This window comes from Centruroides vittatus, unplaced genomic scaffold (assembly GCF_030686945.1).
Source record: "Centruroides vittatus isolate TY-2023 unplaced genomic scaffold, ASM3068694v2 contig_345, whole genome shotgun sequence".
NCBI classification, from domain to species: Eukaryota; Metazoa; Arthropoda; class Arachnida; order Scorpiones; family Buthidae; genus Centruroides; species Centruroides vittatus.
The window spans coordinates 1,947,112-1,966,156 of record NW_027122170.1 but is presented as its reverse complement, the minus strand read 5'-3'; the positions used below and the strand labels follow the sequence as shown (position 1 = coordinate 1,966,156).

Here is a 19,045-nt window from a genome sequence, read left to right as displayed (position 1 = left end):
CCCACTGGGCGGAGTTACAAAAAAAAAAAAAAAAAAACGTAACTACACAGGATGCAAAATTAAAGCGAAACAAAATCCGCGTAAAACCAATAGCACAAAAATTACGTCATACGTAAATAAGCAAAGTGCCATCCTATCATGAAAACGAGGCACGATAGAAGTGTGCCCGTGAGACAACCTTTCTAACAATGAGAAAGTGTTCCCGATACGCCAGTAGCTTGTCGGGCATTCCCCAAAAAAGGCATTTGGACGATTCCTTGCGATGGAGGACAGTTCGTTTCTGCCAACATTCGGGCACACTATATTCTGGTTGACAGGACCACCGGTTAATCGGGGCGGCAGTATTCGAAACAAATTTTAAAGGAAAAAAAAACGAAGAAAATAAACGGAATTTGGGTTATTTGAAACAGTGATGCGTGGCACGAGAACCATAACCGATTAAATCGTCGTCGTCGTTTCAGACGGTGCGTGCAGCGAATTGTTTCCAGTGCACTAAGGAAAACGGGGAGCATTTATAAATGGAGGGTGTTTTTTTTAAAACTCTTTCCGCCCTGTGGGCACTAAGAGGACCTCTTTTAGTAGGCCCATTATGGGTTCGGCCAGGCCCACAATGCGGCGACCGGGTGATGAGGAACGGGGCCCGACATATCCGAACGGACCACCCCCCGAAAAATTCCTGGGGATTATTCGATCCCGGGTCCCCCAGAGCGGTAGGCTGCCACCTTGACCGCTCGGCCATCCGACCGTCAAATTATAAATGAAAGTATAAAGTCCAAGGTCCGGGAAGCACTGGATGGGTAGTTTTAATTAATCTTTCAGTTCTTTATTAGGCTAACAAAAACGCATGGTTTCTTAACTTTACAAAATGGTTGAGATTCTGGAATGTAGAACCATAACAGATCTGTCAGTCTGTCGTTTCTTGTCGACTGCGTGGCATTCTCATTTAGTCTCGAAATCATCTGGCTGGAATTTCTACTCTAAGGATGCGACTATGCAGACGCGATAAATATCAAACTTCGTCACGTTTTTTTTTTGTTTTAAAAAAAACTTTTCCCGCTCTTTGGACACAAGAGGGCCTCCATTAACAAGCCCATTAGGAATTCGGCCCGCCCACGATGGGCGGCCGGATGGTGAGGGACGGAGCCCGACATATTGGGGAAGACCACCTCCGAAAAATTTCTGGGGATTTATCGGACCTGTCTGGATTCGAACCCGGGTCCGGCCTCTTGTCAGATATGGGCGAGAACCAGAAATTCGCTCTCGCCTGTGCGTGGTTTTCTTTTGATAAAGAACTATATCGCTCGCTACTAAATTTGCGTCTGCATAGTCGCACCCTAAAACTACCCCCTTAGTCCACTCGATGGACATGGAAATCAAGAAAATTTAAAGACTACGAGGAATTATTTATTGTGACATTGTCACAATGCCGGGTTGCATTTTTTAAATTTAAAATATGCGCTCTCCACCTCTAATTAGTAGTCTTGCCCGTACATCACACTTTTCTTGTTAGCAAGAGTCGTGCCGATCATCTGACACCTTTCGGGGGAAAATAAGGGTAGACGGACGAGTGGGAATTTGTCTACAAGGATCGCCGAACTTTTTCGAACGTCGACCCTCTACAAGTTTTCGAAACCGCACATCGACCCCCAGCAAAGTGTGTTACGAGCAAAACAAAGCACTTGCTATTTTAATACGTTTCTTTTAATTTTGCATTTGTTTTTCATTTATTGTATATTTGTTAATAATAATTTTTGTAACTGACAATCAGCGAGACGGATAAGCTTGATCTTTTTTTTTTAACTCTTTCCGCCCTGTGGGCACTAAGAGGGCCTCTTTTAGTAGGCCCATTATGGGTACGACAGGCCCACACTGGAGCGACCGGGTGGTGAGGGACGGGGCCCGACATATCCGAACGGACCACCCCCCAAAAAATTCCTGGGGATTGAAGCTTGATCCTTAGCCCAAGCTTGATGCATCGACCACTTTAACTTGTAGACTAGGGGTCGCCATTGTTAATTTAAAAAATTTTCTAATCAAGAAATCTTGCAACACTACAATATTGTGTCAGGTTGAAACCACTACTATACAGATAATCAAACGTAAAGTTGCGAGAAATAGATCTGACAATGCCAGGGGTCTTAAGTTTAAACAATTTATTTAATTTCAATTGTAAACCCGAATCTGTAGCGCACAAGTGTTTCTCGCGTCTGTTGGAATTGCTATTTATTCCTCGCAGGTAAAGATTTTATTTCATCGACCGGTATACGTAAAAAATAAAAGAAATCAAAGTGGGATATCTACCGCGACTATATTTTGTGGACTGCACTCGAAATAATTTGCAAAATGTAAATATTTTAGGGTCCAGTCTGTTCAGACATACAAATACCGAAATATTAAGTAATAATCGAGTGTTTACCTCGATTAAATTATTCCTACTCCTTAATATTTTGGTTTTTTCCCGCGAGCCAGTTCACGGATATATTAATAAGTAATTATCATCATTTAATTTGCAAGTTATTTTGGGTATTGTTTTACAGAAACTGCAAAAAACGAATTATTTTCCTTACAGCAATTTACTGTTTAACTCTTAATAGTGTAGGCGGGTTTTAGAAGTCATTAAAAACTTTTATTAGGAATATCTTCTATAACCTGTCGGCAGAGTTTACTAATACAATGTTAACAGAATTAGAATTCGGCTTTTGTTTCATTAAAAAGTAACTTTAAGCCGAAAATTTAGGAACGTATACGTCGGAAATTTTAAACAGTTAAGTGTATAAATACAAGGGAAAAAACTACTATATATTTTGAAAGTAATTTATCATTTCCTTTAAACAGAAAGATTCAAATTTTCGAAATATCTAAAGCATTTTACATGAGATGTTTTTAAATATTTAAAGTGATAATTTATTCAATTGCAACCAGGTTAAACGATAACATATAATATTGAAATATTTTTCATGAACGAGACAATTCTAAAAGTTGTATATATATTTTTTTCAGTTTCCCCCCTTACAAGATTCATCCGTCTTGTGGCTCGGCACAATATTTCAATATCCATTTAATTCAAAGTTATCTGACATTTACGTTATAATAAAAGCACAAATAAATTTGATGCTGAGATGCATGCTCTTTATTGAGTGGTAAGGAAGTGAATTCCGAGGAGAAAACAAAGAGAAAAATAATTAGGCACCACACACACATTGTGAAACTGCACCAAAAAGTTTGTTTTTTTTTTAAAGCTCACAAATCTGAAAAAGCTTATTATAAGCATCACTTATATATATATATATATTTTTATGAACAAAGATTATTGCATGAAATCACATATAATACTGCTTAATTCGAGTAATCAAATTAAGCAAAGAAAAAAAATTCCTTTGTGCTGGATAATTTACAACTTCCGAAAAAAAAAGTTATTTCTGTTAGACAAAGATCAGGCACGTAACAAAGTAAATTTCAATTTTAAAAACAGTAATTTATAGGGTTAATATTTGGAAAAATGACAAAAAAATGTTTTTTATAAGAAACATATTAAGTGAGACAATTTCACGATAAATTTCTAAATAAAATCATCAATGCGAATGTATATTATTAATCCTCAGCAAGGAAGAACATCCCCAGATATTTTTTCTTTAAAATCATGACATTTGACTGTTAGATATCACAATAGACAAATTTTTTTTCTTAGAAGTTTTCGTTACTTTGGTCCAATTTATCTTCCATGATGAAACAAAGAAAAGAAATCTTCTTATTTTCAAAGTATGCCAGGTCTCTTGTGCAGAACGATTATTTCTGCATGACAAATGCTACATGCAAAAAACGGCATAATCACTTAAGGAAGAACAAATGAAAATATCTATAAACACTATCTGTGAACTGACTACTTTGTAAACATTTTTTCTGCCTGTTCGCAGAAGTATTACTGTACACCTTTTTTTTAATATATATATTTTTTGAACTTATTTCACCGACAGTGAAATTCAGAGATTAAATCAGACAATTATTAATTATTATTATTTGTTTTTTTGTTTTATATATATATATAGATATATATATATATTTTTCAAAGATAAATGTTTAAGAGATATATTGCAAGAAAAACACAAGCACTTGGCACAACTTCTCCAGCGAAACATTGATTGTATACAGTTTTGACAAATATGTACATTGGTGATGTTTGTTCTGCCATCTAATCGGGAAAGACAAACTTCTGGAATTTAAATGCTGCTACACCAGACATGCTAAAACACATTTTTCTACTTCCACACTCTTCTTGCAATCAATGAGAGATGAAAAATATAGGAAAGTAATTATAACCAATGCCAAATATTAATATAATATATCTAATTAGCTATTTTACATTTAGTGCCACTGTCCTAATTAAAGTACACGAGAAGTAACGTTTCGAATCTTAATGCTTTGTGCGGTGAAACAGGCAGAAAGAACACTTGTAGTTTGGACTGTTATGTGGCAATATACATATATATATAGATATATATATAATGTATATATATATTTATATATGAATTTATATTTATAATATATTTTTTGCACAGTTTAATATGAATCCTGGAGATAGGATCTGATCTAATTCTTCTATGTTCGATATAGCTACAAATGCACGCATCGTTCGAGTGAAATATAACTGTTTTCTAAATACTACACTGTCGACAACTGTAATTACCAAACTCACACAAATGCAGAAATATGAATATAATAGTACCATATGTTCCATGACAATTAATATGCTGCCTTCACAGAAACAGCTATAATAGATATCACACAACAAATATTCTTGTTATGTGCTGTTTCAATGCTATAATACCTATCTAGCAGACCAAAGTGCTACGGAAGGCTAAGTGACACAATACGGGTAAACTACCACTTATGCCTAATGACAAATAAACTATGTGATTTTTTTTCGGCACAGATCCATTGATATATATGATTTTCTACAGACAAGCTAATAGTTGCCACTCGTTATTTACTTATTTTATTATTTTTTTAATAGAAATAAAAAATTTCAAAGTTTCCTACTATTTTTTAATGCACTTTTTTAAACATTTAAACATTTGCATTTACAATTATTAGCTTGTCTACAGAAAGTCTGTCTGCTATGATAGATGAATCATCTTTATACAATTAGAAATTTACCAAAGTAAAACAAAAAAAAAAAAAAAAAAAAACACAAAACACATTCAACCCAACTTAAAAAAAAATATACATAACAACAAAAATACACAAAAAATTCACATGGTAGACAGATACGTCGACAAAAATTTAGGCACACTACTTTAGGAACATTTAGTTCGGAGACAATGGACAGACAGTCGAGAAGTTCTCTCAATTCTTTTTCAATGTTAGAGACTGACAAACCGTGAACACAAATCTTTACACTGATAAATTCAACGAGGGTAAAATCATCACCCTATATTCATTTTTATAAGTGACTTCAAATTGAAATCACAAACAAGCGAGGGGAGAAAAACATATAAAATACACTAGATATTTTTATGTAAGTGGACACAAATTCTGCCCAAATATTATAGTTGTTTCCACTGATAAATCTGTGAAATAGGTACTCCACAGTCTTAGGAAAATAGGGAAGAACAACACGTATCACAGTTTACACTGTAGAAGGTCGAGCGACCTTAAATGGTAAGGCTTCCACACAAAAAGCAGACAAAGGGCTAAATATCGCCAACTATTCTCACAGTACGGACATCGATACTTATCACAAACGTACCGAACGGGACAAAACAGAAGATTAAGATTGTGAGAGGCCATGGTTTTTTTCTTCACGGTATGTGTTATTAATAGTTGATGGGGATACTATATTAACCAACAGTTCGTTCGAATCAAGATTTAATTGTGTACAACTGTTGTCTGATGTTGACGTTCAACCTCTTCAACCAAAAGCGCATTCTGATGTGGAACCGGAGGCATGTCGGGCATCTTCTGTTTCAAAACATCATTTCCAAACCATTTTGACAGGTTGACCGGAGACTGTCGATTCAGAGATGGTTGACCGGGAGCTAGTTGTGATCTCATGTTAGCAGTTCCTAATAAGCTGTTTTCTAAATTAGAAAAAAATATTTATATGAAGAAAACAAGCACATATTTTAAGCAATACTAATTAAAGATTTGTTTTATGTTTATCTTTTTGTAAATTGCAATTTGAACAGCTTAACAAAATTAAACTTAAGTATTTACTAAAGAAATTAGTTTTGTATAACTGCAACCGTTTTTTATAATCAAGTAATTACATAAGTATAAAAATTCAAATATAAATTTTAGTGATTCTAATTTAAAAAATAATTATTATCTAAAATTTAATCACCAAAAACTTGCAACTTTCAAATAATGGTATATTAAATGGAGCGCAAATTATATGACATTGTTTGCAATTCTAGATATGTTTCAATTATGCAATTTTATTACTTTTTCTCTAGTGAAACACTATAATAATAGATAATAAACAATGCCTATATATCTAATTTACATTCCTAGAATATAAAATGTTAAATTAAATATTTGTATTTGTGTTAAAAGTAATCACATTAAATAAAAAAACCAAAAAAATTATCCAGATAAACTCATTTTATCCCGAAGAAAATGATATGATGAATAGACTACAGAAAGGCTGATAAATTATTTGGAGACTAATTATGTATTATCTATATTATGATGTCTTAATTATATGTATCTATTGTGTGTTATTACTAAGGATATACTAATTTTATAACAATTAGCTAATACCATACATAATATCATCAAATAACTGGCAACTAATCAGGAACCCTTACAGAATGCTAAATGACTGTTCAAGGGTTTCAAAATCAGACAGGGAAAGTAAGCCTTGCTGCTCATTACTCACAATTTCTTTACCTAGATTAATTAAGATGCCTTTGTGTCCTTAACTTAATTTAAACTTATCTCGTCTACTAGTACTTTATCAATTAACGGGACTTATTATACCGGATTTACGGATGCAGCAATTAGGTCTTACAGATCAGAAATATCATAGGTGATTTAAATAAACAATATTAAGTTAAATTTTGCATGATAAAGCAAATAAAAATTTTACCAGAATTCATTAAACCAAACTGTAAATTACCCACAACCCTCAAGAAATAACACTAACTCCAATTATGGCTGCTTTTTACAGTTTTTGTTGTGAATAATAAAAAAACAATCCTGTAATAAATGTTTTGAGTAGAATTGATTTTCTCCTCCTAGTAAACAAAGATGGGTTCAACATCCAACTGTACAACAGTTTGTACATCTGGTTTTAGCACACCATCTCTGCTATAATCAGAGAATAGAGGTTAAAGTTTAAAGATGCTCACCCCTTAAATGATGTGGTCCCTTGCAAACACATTAGTAAGCATATCAGAAAGTGCATACAGTGATACCTGGTTTGGCTACTTTGTGCCAAATTTGGCTTTCTTTTACCGTTTTGGTGCCAAAAATATTTTCTACTTTTTCAAACAATCTTCAACAGAAAAGAATTACGAATTTATTTTAGCATTGTTTTATTTAACCTCTCTGATACACTGCTCTTGACTTAAATAACAAACACTGTTTCCTCCTCATTTTGTTTAATTTTAAAAATTACAGAGGGTGTTCGGTTAATGAACAAATCAAATAATGAACACTTTCACGAAAGATTTTTATGTTCGGACAACAAACACATGTTCAAATAATGAACACCTCACAGAACAAATACAAAAAGAAGTGATGTAAAATAATAAATACTGATTGGTCTTCGCTTGTCTTCAGGCAACAATTCGAAACTTCTCAGAGTGCGGGAGACGTCGACATCGACATTCAACCCAATATATACCAATCGGATAGTATTCTTCTGAACGTTGAAACTCTCCCCTGTAATTCTAGCCATTTATTTTCCTGATAGAAACAATTCTTTTGTAGTATTTGCAAGACTATCAGGAGGGCATTTGTTAAGTTTTGTGTCTGTTTTTATTTTCATAAGGTAAGAGTACAATAGCAAACGTAGAGAGTGTGCAGAAGATGTCTGATGTTGCTGGGCAGTATGGCTCAAACAGGTCTACAGTAGGCTGCAGTTCAATCTTATCTAAAAAAAGATACAGTATAATGAAGAAGGCTCAAGCAGCTAAAGGAGTAACAAAAATCACATCTGAGAAATAAAGAACATTGAAGAGATCATAATGGAACCTGAAACTAATCCGACAACAGAAGAACACCAAGAAACGGCAAGATATGTTTTCTTTTGAAAAAGAGGATTAATGCCAATATGTACTATTAGATATCTGTTGAAGAAGTGGAAGGATGTCAGAACAATGTTCTTAGAATGGCATCTACAATTACAATGCTATTAATTACTTTTGAAAAATCCTGAAGAAGAGAGAAAAGCAATAGACATTAGACAGATTCTTTAACTCCCATAAACAGAAAAAACATGACTAATAAAAATGCAAGACTGTATGTATGTATTTTTATTGTTACATATAAATAAACGTAGTAAGAAAGTATTTATTTATTTTTTTGGGTCTCCAGAATGAATTAATCAAATTTCCATAAAAACCTATGGTAAATCGATAATCGGTTAACGAACAATTCGGATAGCAAACAAAGTCTTGGAACGGATTATGTTCGTTAACTGATCACCCACTGTATTTAGAATTTGCTTTTGTTAATAAATTTAATTTAACTTAACTTTATTTAGTAAATTAATTCAAAATAATCTACTATATAAAGCTGAAATAATGAGCACTCTCTTTCTGTCACAGTATGCCAAAAACGACCACTAGGGGGCCCCCTAGCTATTATTTAAATTAACAATAAATTATTTTATATTTTTACAGTATTGTACTCAGTATATTATTATTTTTATTTGTAATTTAGTATGTCCCAATGCCTGCATCGGATCTTTCGACTCGTGTATTATATTTTAGAGATTTCGACCGACTGTTAAGATTACCCGTTAAATTTTATCTTAACTCTGTAAATTATACAACCTTGACCCTGACTCTGAAAATTGTTAATATGAATTTTCAATAAAGCAAACTAACTACTGTTCCCCTAGTGATTCATATTAATGTACTGTAAGTTGACTATACAGTAGATGATCAGTTAACGAACATAATCCGTACCAAGACTTTGTTCGCTATCCAAACTGTTCATTAACCAATTATCGATTTACCACAAGTTTTCATGGGAATTTGATTAATTCATTCTGGAGACCCAAAAAAATAAATAAATATCTTCTTACTACGTTTATTTAGATGTAACAATAAAAATACATATACACACAGTCTTGCATTTTTATTAGTCATGTTTTTTCTGTTTGTGGGAGTTAAAGAATCTGTCTAATGTCTATTGCTTTTCTCTCTTCTTCAGGATTTTTCAAAAGTAATTAATAGCATTGTAATTGTAGATGCCGTTCTAAGACCGTTGTTCTGACATCCTTTCACTTCTTCAACAGATATTTAATAGCACATATTGGCATTAATCCTCTATTTCAAAAGAAAACATATCTTGCCGTTTCTTGGTGTTCTGTCATCAGATCAGTGTGAGGTTCCATTATGAGCTCTTCAATGTTCTTTATTTCTCAGATGTGATTTTTGTTACTCCTTTAGCTGCTTGAGTCTTCTTGAATATATTGTATCTTTCTTAAATAAAATTGAACTGCAGCCTACTGTAGACCTGTTCAAGCCATACTGCTCAGTAATATCAGACGATATCTGCCCACTCTCTACTTTTGCTATTATATTCTCATCTTTCGAAAATGAAAACCCACGCAAAACTTAAAAAGTGCCTGCCTGACAGTCTCACGAATACCACAAAAGAATTGTTTCTGTTCTGTGAATTGCAGTTGTTCTGTGAGGTGTTCGTTATCCGAACATACGTTTGTTGTCTGAACATAAAAATCTTTCACAAATGTTCGTTAACCAATAACCCACTGTATTTAAATTTAATTGATATGAAGTTCAAAAAATAATTTTATTCTATATAATATCTACTTCAAAAGGATATGGAAAAACTAACAACAGTTAACATTTTTCTGATAATTTTTATTTTCCTGTTGTACAAACTTGTGTGCAGTTGATTGAGTGAATGTTCTACTGAAGCATTATTTTTATGAATTATTACTAATTCTTATATTAGCTAAAGTTAATTAATAAATAAATTTAACATCTGAGGCAGTAGTTATTTTGTGGCAAGTCAAATTACAAAATATCAAAAAATAGAAAAACGCATGCTATTTCATTATAATATTAATTTTTAAAATTTAAACATGCTGTACTTTCCTCATATTTCTAAAACTATTCAATATTTACCAAACTAAGCACAGGAAGTTCAATACAATAGTCCAAATAAACATTTTGGTAAAACAATAGAAAATAATTTGAGTTTCTCTCTAATCAATTTCAAGTAAGAAAAATACTGTCATGATAAAATAGAATACTACCTTAATACTGTCCTAGTTTTACATACACACATGATATAGTGTCATATTCTTTTATTTTACACACAAGTGGTGTTTGTGTAAAATAAAAGCATACGACACTATTTCATGCCATGTAAGTATTTTAAACTTCATACATGTGTATATATTTCATATTGTGTAAAGTCAATGGATTTTGTTTTAAAATGAAACAAAAAAATAATGAGAAAGCAATAAAATTCCTAAATCACATCAAATTTAAATTTATCTTACATATAGTGTTACTGAAAATAATGACAAATACTTTACTTAATCATATATGCTTAAACACATAACTTAGTAACCATCGATACTTACCCACGTTACGTCCACCCATAATATTAATTGCGTTACCGGCAATTCCCTGTGACCGAAAATTGGTTGCCTGAGAATTGGATGAATTACCTTGTGATTGGGTATTAAGTAAAAGTTGCTGAAGAGTTACAGGATGCAAACCACGAGCTTGAGCTAAAGCCTGTAACTGACGAGGATCACGCTGCAGCTGTTGTTGCAGTGCGGCTAATTGCCCCAATTGTGTTAACTGAGTGAGTGAATTAGCTTGAGCTGAAAATTTAATAAATTTTATTTCAATAAGTTTTGAAATAAATGTAAATTACAAGAGTTTGTAATACACTAAGTTTGTAACTTAATTATTTGAAGTGTTATGACTAACTTTAAATAAAATTAATTATTTTTATCTGAAAATTTATGACATTTTACAAATGCCACAATATCTTCTATTTGTAGAAAACAATTTTCTTTTCAAGCTTGTAAATTTTCATGATTCTTAGAAAAGATAATACTTAATGCATTATTTTTCTTACAATTTCACTAAGTAAACCTAATTCTGTTTTTACATGATAGATTGGTTCCCAAAAATTACATGTAAAAAGACATATGTTGTGCATGTGGAAAATTGAAGATTTGTTATGGACCTAATCAACAAAAACAATAAAATAAACCAGACAAAAAACTTTGTTAGAATCTTATTCGTGTTTGCTTGTTATCCAATTTTATTTCATATACATTGCTCATAAATAAAAATAAATTATATTTCTGACAATAAATATGTATATTTGCACATGATTGCAATATCACTGCTATCACTAAAAATGCTTTGGGTATCATGTTTTGTCCACAGGTAAAGTTCTTGAACAATGTTAGCAGTAATGTCCTGTGATGCTGGTGTTACTGGTTTTATTCTATACCATATGAATGGCTGGATTTGTATTGTGGCTAGGTCTTTATATAATTCTTTATAAGACAATAGTAATGATTTCAAATCACATTGAAACTTTAAAGCTTATCCGAATCATACTTGACAAATTTTTTAAGAAACTGGGTTAAATCAAAATTGTTTAAAAAAAAAGTGTGTGTAAAAACAGAATTAAGTGTATTTTATAAAGAGTATTTCATTTTAAGTTAAAACCTGCTCTTAAACTGTAATTAAATACAAACATTCAACAAAAAATAATTGCCTGCAAGAAAGTTATTACATTGTATTATAAAACACTGTAAAATTATAACAAAATCAATTATAAGTTGAAGTAATTTTATAAGTAATATATAATTCTAAATAATAATACCAATGCCAGAAATTGAGATTGTAGTATAATATTTATAACTGGAAAATATTTTATTGATTTTTATGCTTATGGATGTATCATTGTCATTCAATACTGAGCTCAAAATTTTAAATGAAAGTAACTAAAAACAAAATTTTTATATCTCTCTGAATACAAACATATCCAAACTGGTATTATAATAAGACATTTTTATTTTCAACAAAACAGATTTAGATCTTCAAACTGATCTTCAATGGATACCAGAGAAAATGGAATATTGTAAAATAATTAGAAATTAAACTGAAACAGTAATAGTGATGTGAAAATAACTGATGTGTTCATCTTTTGGGCAAAAAGAACTTCTTTATCTTATCTTTATTTTTGTTAAGAAACTGAGATGACAAACAGTCAAATGAAACAATATACTGATAGAATAAATGAATCAAAAATGTTAAACATTAACCACAAAAGACTATTAAGTGAACGTGATAATTGCTGAACTAATTACATTCATTCATTGAATAGGAGTGCTACAATTAAAAACTTTACTTCTTCAAGAAAAAAAAATGTAATGTTTTAACTAATGTTTTTTTTAAAGGGTATCTTTGGATAGTTAACATTTTTATCTAAATCTAAAAGCTATATAGCTATGTTTTTCATAAAAATTTTACACAATATATTACTAAAACAAAATTACATAAATAGAATGTTAAGCAATGTTGGCAATCTTTGATATAAGTTTTTACAGTTGCTAATCCAACAATTCCTTGCACAGGGGGATGCTGGATTACGGACTGTGTATTGGCTGAAAGGCAATGAATGGCATGATCTGTTGCCCTTTGATACCAGTTCTGTTTGGATGCAAGTGGCAAATAATATGATGTGCCAAAATACAATACTGTACACAGAAATGAAATCTGAATAAACAGAAAAACAGGATGTTTGACATGACTAATATTTTCATGGAAATGAAAGTGCATAGGCAATCACATTGGAGTGTATGCTGGATAAGCAAGTGTCTACTATATAAATTTATTTATTATTGGAATTTACTTTTATCGTGTATTAAAAATATTAAAACTTGCATACAATGTAAGAAATGTTTAGACAATACATGTGAAAAAAATAAATAGTTTTATTTACATTCTTAATTTATTTTCTTTAAAAACTGGATATTTTGAAAAAAGTTTGCTACAAATCTCTAATTAGTACACAATTATTAAATTATAACCTACAGGTATACCTTGCCTTACGTCGGTAATTGGTTCCAGGAGAGGCAACGTAAGTCGAATTTACTTGTGTAGTTACGACGTAAGTCAAAACTACGGTGGAAAACACCAATAATGAGCACTTAAAGACCGCTAAATAAGACGACAACACAAAAACACAGATGTTTTCATGTTTCGTTCTCTAGGATTTATGGTGATTATATTAACATTTACTGTAAATGTACATATTTTAATATGATTTTATGTGCTTTTAACGCTTTTCTAGTGATATTACGACTTCAATATTTGTGGCGGATGGATTTAAAGTCGAATTAAATGACTTAAACTTGATTTTTATTTTTCCATATACTTTTTTGACAAACGACACATAATCGAGAATGACGTAACTTGAGGTATACCTGTATTTATAATCCATACTTGATGCATGGTGGCTATTGTATTTATCAATACTGATTAAATTTTTTTTAAATAGAAAAAAATTTAAACTGTTTCAAATAATGGACATCTATCTTAACAACAGGAAAAAGAAAAAAAAAAATTACCTCTCAGAGCTGGATTGGTTTGCATCATTGTACGGAGCAAAGGTAGATTCAGACTAGTTGCTCCAACAGTTGGTGTTAAATTTATTCCTCCAGGTTGCACTAGATTAGCAGCACGAGGTGTTATACCTGGTGTACGGGGAGGACCTAAGCCAAATGCTGCAGCCGGAGGTATAGTCATTGGTGGCATTGGTGATGTATTCATCTGTCGCTGTGCAGCTAGAGCTTGTTGTTGCTGCTGCATAAGACGATGTTCCATTAATTTAGCTAATCCCATATTAATGTCAGGGCGCAATAAGTGATTAGCTGAAAATAAATATTTAAAAACCACATTAAATTTCAACAAGTTTTGCTTTTATCAACACCACACCTTTAGATCAAGAAAATCTATAAAAATAGTTCAAAAAATAATCTTTATAAATATAATTTATATTTTAAAAATTTTTCATATATTTAAACATATTAGAACAGTGCAAACTGATCACTAAAAGCACTGAAAAATTTCAAAAGCAAAATTACTATATACAGACTTTCTTGAAATTGATTTTTCTAATATTTATATAAATTTAATGAAATTACCTTGTGGAGTACCTCCCAGAAACTGCTTATTATGAACTAATCCCTTATTCCCTGAGAGTGTTCTGTTGAAATGATCACTAGAATTCATATTTTGGTTACCACCTTTTACTATTGGACGACCTTGATTTGGAATTCCAATCTGTCCCTGTGATCGGTTTTGGTTCAAGGAAGATTGTCCACTATGGAATGCTCTAGGACCTATATTTGTATTACCAGCTGTAGGAATTGTGCTGGAAATTCCACGAGATAATTCTGTAATGGTATAATGGTTAGAAGCAATTGATATACCATTTCCTTCTGTTGATACCAGTGGAAGATTGTTTCCATTTCCATTTATTTGAAGACTATCATTGTTTGATTCAATTGAAGTTTTGCTGTCAGGGGAATCTGAAAGTAAATATATATATTCTTATATATGTACACTAGTAGGTCTGTAGCATAATCACATTGCTAATATATATATATATATATAATGTGTAGTCTGTATTAAATTCCTTTTGTTATAATGTAAACTGTATTTGTTATAGTTAAATATTTAAAGATGTTTAGAAATCCATATATGTTAATAAAACAAAGAATTTTAAATTAATGGCATTGATTGGTTGATTGGTTAAGCATTAGATGAAAATTTAGGAAAAATTTTTATAATTGTAAAAAATTAAAAAAATAAACTGTAAAAGGTAAAATAGAATTACACAGTAATATAACTGGATGTGTCACTATTATTAATGTCTGGAATAGGAGTCATTTTTGTCTCAAATAACTGTAAACATGAAACTAATTAGGAAAGTATTTATATATATATATATATATATATATATATATATTAAACTATCAAAATATATGCAGATATTGACAGACTTTTAAATCAAAATGCGCTGTAAGTACTTGAAATTTTCAATTAAATTTTTGAAGCAAGAAACAAATAATGGTGCCATTTCCAGTTTGTGGAGTAGGAATGCTATGAGGCTTGTATGATTAACAGAATTTAGATCATTTATCATAGATTAAACTCTAATTCTGCTTGTGAGAGACATTTTTTGATGCTTTTATATATATATATATATACACACACACACACACACACACAGATTGTACATATACATTAATTGCAGAAGAACAGATTTTTAAAAATTTTATTGACAAGACTGTCTTGTTTCTAAAATCATACTGCCTGCTGTCTTATCAGCTTAGAGGTATGGAGTACATGTCAGGAGTTGAAATTTGGCACAGAGTATTAGGTGCTCAAATCATGCACACATTAAAAAAGAACGGACTTGTAGGTAGTCAGGGAACGAAGAACCAAAACACAATAAAATACAAAATGGCGACACACTCTACAAACAGGCCAGTAGTGCAAGATTTGCACATGCGTTGCTTGTTGGTAAGTTGGAAATACAAATGGTGTGAAATTGAATTTTGACAAACATGTGCATTGGGAAGTTTGAAAAGCAAATGTTGCTAAATCGAATTTCGACAAACAAATCTTCGAAAAAACTCATTTACCAGTCTCGTGTTATTCCCCACATATTTCTGGTCGCCACGTGCTAACCTTGACCAATTGACCGGAGATATCTCATTTCATCATTGAAACTTTTTGAAACTAGATGGCGCGTCGTTATAATTTTATATTAAAACTAACTTCCGAAATAGAATTATTTTTTCTTTTTACATTTATTAATATATATATATATATTTCATTTGTGCAAAATAAAAAAAATAATTGCAAACGATACAATAGCCAGCATTATTTTTTCAAAAACAGGAAATTTTCGCATTGACAAAAATTCAACCTGGGGCGTCATGCAACAGAGAAATTTCAACGAAAATGCATCGTGGAAGACCTTGTGGTCATGGCTATGGCTGGCAAAGTTTGAATGATTGCGCTCAAAACTAGCAATACCAAAGATGATTGTAGAATGAGAATGACACCCGCCGTGAGCATCAAAGTGATCCCGTTTAGTAGTGAGTCCCCGAAATATAGTCTTGTACCATATACAGCCTTGCCATTTTACTTGTTTTTACATATTTATGGAAGTATAATTTTGCTTTATATAAATTTAATTAGTTCTTTGTTTATAAATGATTCAAGTTCACACAGCAGTTTTGTATTGCACTGGATTTTTTTTATCCACCTGTCAGCTGTTAGTCTCAATAACCCAAAACAAAATTGCTGTTGTGTAGACATTTTGTGGTTTTTCAATTTGCGATATCTTGCTTAAAAATTGTCGTAGATATGATCTGTTTTTGGTTTTCTATCATGTACATATTACACTTTATGATTTTTAACTTCAAAATATTATGTACATTTAAAAAAGTTAATAAAATTTAAGATTTTAAAATATTAAAGAAAATTCGTTTTTTATAAATATTCCATTAATTTGTTATACATGTTACTTAGATATGTCTATTTTCTGTCAAATAAAAAAACTGCAGCTTTCTAAATCGATGTAGAGAAATAATATGGCCTATAGATCAGAGGTTCCCAATATTTTTTATATTACAACTCCCTTTACAGGCTGTAATTTTTTTGCGACACCCTTCTAAAAGAAGATACTTACGTGTAGCTCTAGCAGACATTAAAATTACTTTATTATTCAAAGAAAACTCCAAAGAATATAGAATCTTAATAATTATTATTTATTAGAAAACATAACAGTACAATTAATGAGAAGGATGAGCTTGCTTTTCTGAGCATAACTTCTCAAATTGGGACTGAAGTTTTAAAATGGCTACTCTCATTTCTTTTTCTAAATTTATTTGTGACCTGTATTTCGACTTGATTACTGCAACTGCAGAAAAACCAGTTTCACACAAGTACGACGTAGCAAACGGTAAAAGAACCTTCAAAGCTGTATTACCGATAGGAGGATATTCTTGGAATATATTGTACCAAAATTCAAATAGTTTTTTTTATCGAATAGTAGTTTTAGGCTCCTATCACAAGATAGTTCTAACAGCTGTTCTTCGTCGACTGTTGAAAGCATAGATGGAAGTGGGGTCGATTGGAATGGGTCTCTAATCCAATCGTATTGATCTAGATTCTTTGGAAAATATGTATCAAAATGGGTGCTTATTGTTGATAAGTGTTGGATAAATATCAATTGTAAAGTTGGCTCCAGATTTTGAATAAATTTTTCTTGCAAAAAGCCATTTAAAACAGGAAAACAGTCAGTATTTCCTTGCTCCTCTTCTATTTTTCTTTTCCACAACAGCAACTTCTTTTTAAACGCTGCAATTTTATCAGCCAGTTGCAGTATGTGTGTTTCGTTTCCCTGCAGCAATTTATTAAGGACATTTAATTTCTCAAATATGTCACAAAGACACTAACTTCTTAATAAAACTGATGTATCTTTAAACTTTTCTGTGTCACAATGTGATTCCATCAATAAATGTGTGTACAACTCATTTTTTAATTCGTATACATGTGAGAGTCTGTTACCTCTTGACAACCAATGAGAGTTACAGTAATAAAGAAAAGATGTATACTTGGCACCCAAATCTTTACAAAGCTTTTGGAAAAATCTTGCCTTCACGGGTCTTGTTTTTATAAAGTATACCACTTTAATAATTATATCCATCACAAGATTTAATTCAGATGAAATATTTTTTGTAGCCAGGGCCTCCCTATGTGTGACGCAATGTGTCCATTTTGCATTTGGAGCCTGAATTGGTTTTAATGAGAGCTCGAAGTCCTCCGTACTGCCCTGACATTGTGCGACCTCCATCCATACACCCCCCGACACATTTCTCCCATTGAATGTTATTTTCTTTCATGTATGAATCTATGATCGCAAACAAATCACTAGCTTTCCTGGTATCAGACATTTCTTTGCAAAATAACAATCCTCACATACATTTGTTTCTTCCATATACTGCACGTAACATATTAATTGAGCATCATTATTACTGTCTGTCGCTTCATCCCAATGAATGGCAAATAAACCAGAAAGTTTTTCCAGGAGTTGCTCATTAATGTCTTCAGCTATGTCATGAATGTGACGACTAATCATATTGTTGGAAAGAGGAATATTTTTTATTTCTTTAGCCATCGATTCTCCAATCATCGCTGATACCATATCAATTGCTGCAGGTAAAATAAGATCTTCAGCAATCGTGTGTGGTTTTTTGCAGTTGGCAATACGGTGAGTGACCTTGTAAGAGGCGAGCAGTGCTTTGGAAGGAACAGAAGCTCTGGAAAACAAGCATGTTGACTGATTTTTCAGTTCTCGAAATTTTCTTAGAAAAAAATTTCGCGTTCTTCCTTGTAAATTACCGTGAGTTGTTTCTAAATGACATTTCAATTTATTAGGAAGCATACTTTTGACTGCTAGCACCTTATGACAAAACACATTGGGATAGTCCCACATTTCCTTTGCTAATGTAGATAAATCCAAAATCTAAATATTGGTCATCATATTTTCTGTGCTTTTTTTCATATTTTTACAGTTTTCTTTGTACTCTTTCCTGAGTCTTCAACATGTTTTCTATTTATTTGAATAAAGTTATCCATTTTATAATATGTAAATTAAATACAACACACTTGAAATCAAAACACTGATTTATCAACGCTTATAATCGACTAAAACAAAAGACTGAACGATAGAACGGGAAAATGGAGGAGCGGGGTGATGAGATGCATGCACCGCGCACACACTCATTACG

The 19,045-nt window shown here is 31.7% G+C and overlaps 2 protein-coding genes across 3 annotated transcripts in view; both read right to left on the bottom strand.

The window, feature by feature from the left end:
- Dhc16F (Dynein heavy chain at 16F) overlaps window positions 1-19,045 on the bottom strand; it is a 383,439-nt gene that overhangs the window by 360,692 nt on the left and 3,702 nt on the right. The gene's annotated exons all lie outside the window — the stretch shown is intronic.
- The window catches only part of LOC136974198 (eukaryotic translation initiation factor 4E transporter-like), a 114,237-nt gene continuing 99,239 nt past the window's right edge, over window positions 4,048-19,045 (bottom strand). Inside the window, exons 18-21 of one of the 2 annotated variants that reach the window (XM_067269013.1) lie at window positions 14,381-14,767; window positions 13,805-14,107; window positions 10,874-11,032; window positions 4,048-6,077 (exon numbers count right to left, since the gene is read on the bottom strand). In XM_067269013.1, coding sequence (XP_067125114.1) covers window positions 5,866-6,077; window positions 10,874-11,032; window positions 13,805-14,107; window positions 14,381-14,767 — 1,061 coding nt within the window. In that variant the 3' untranslated portion in view covers window positions 4,048-5,865. Of the gene's footprint in view, window positions 6,078-10,786; window positions 11,033-13,804; window positions 14,108-14,380; window positions 14,768-19,045 lie in introns of both variants that reach the window. The other variant, XM_067269012.1, reaches the window with a different exon arrangement.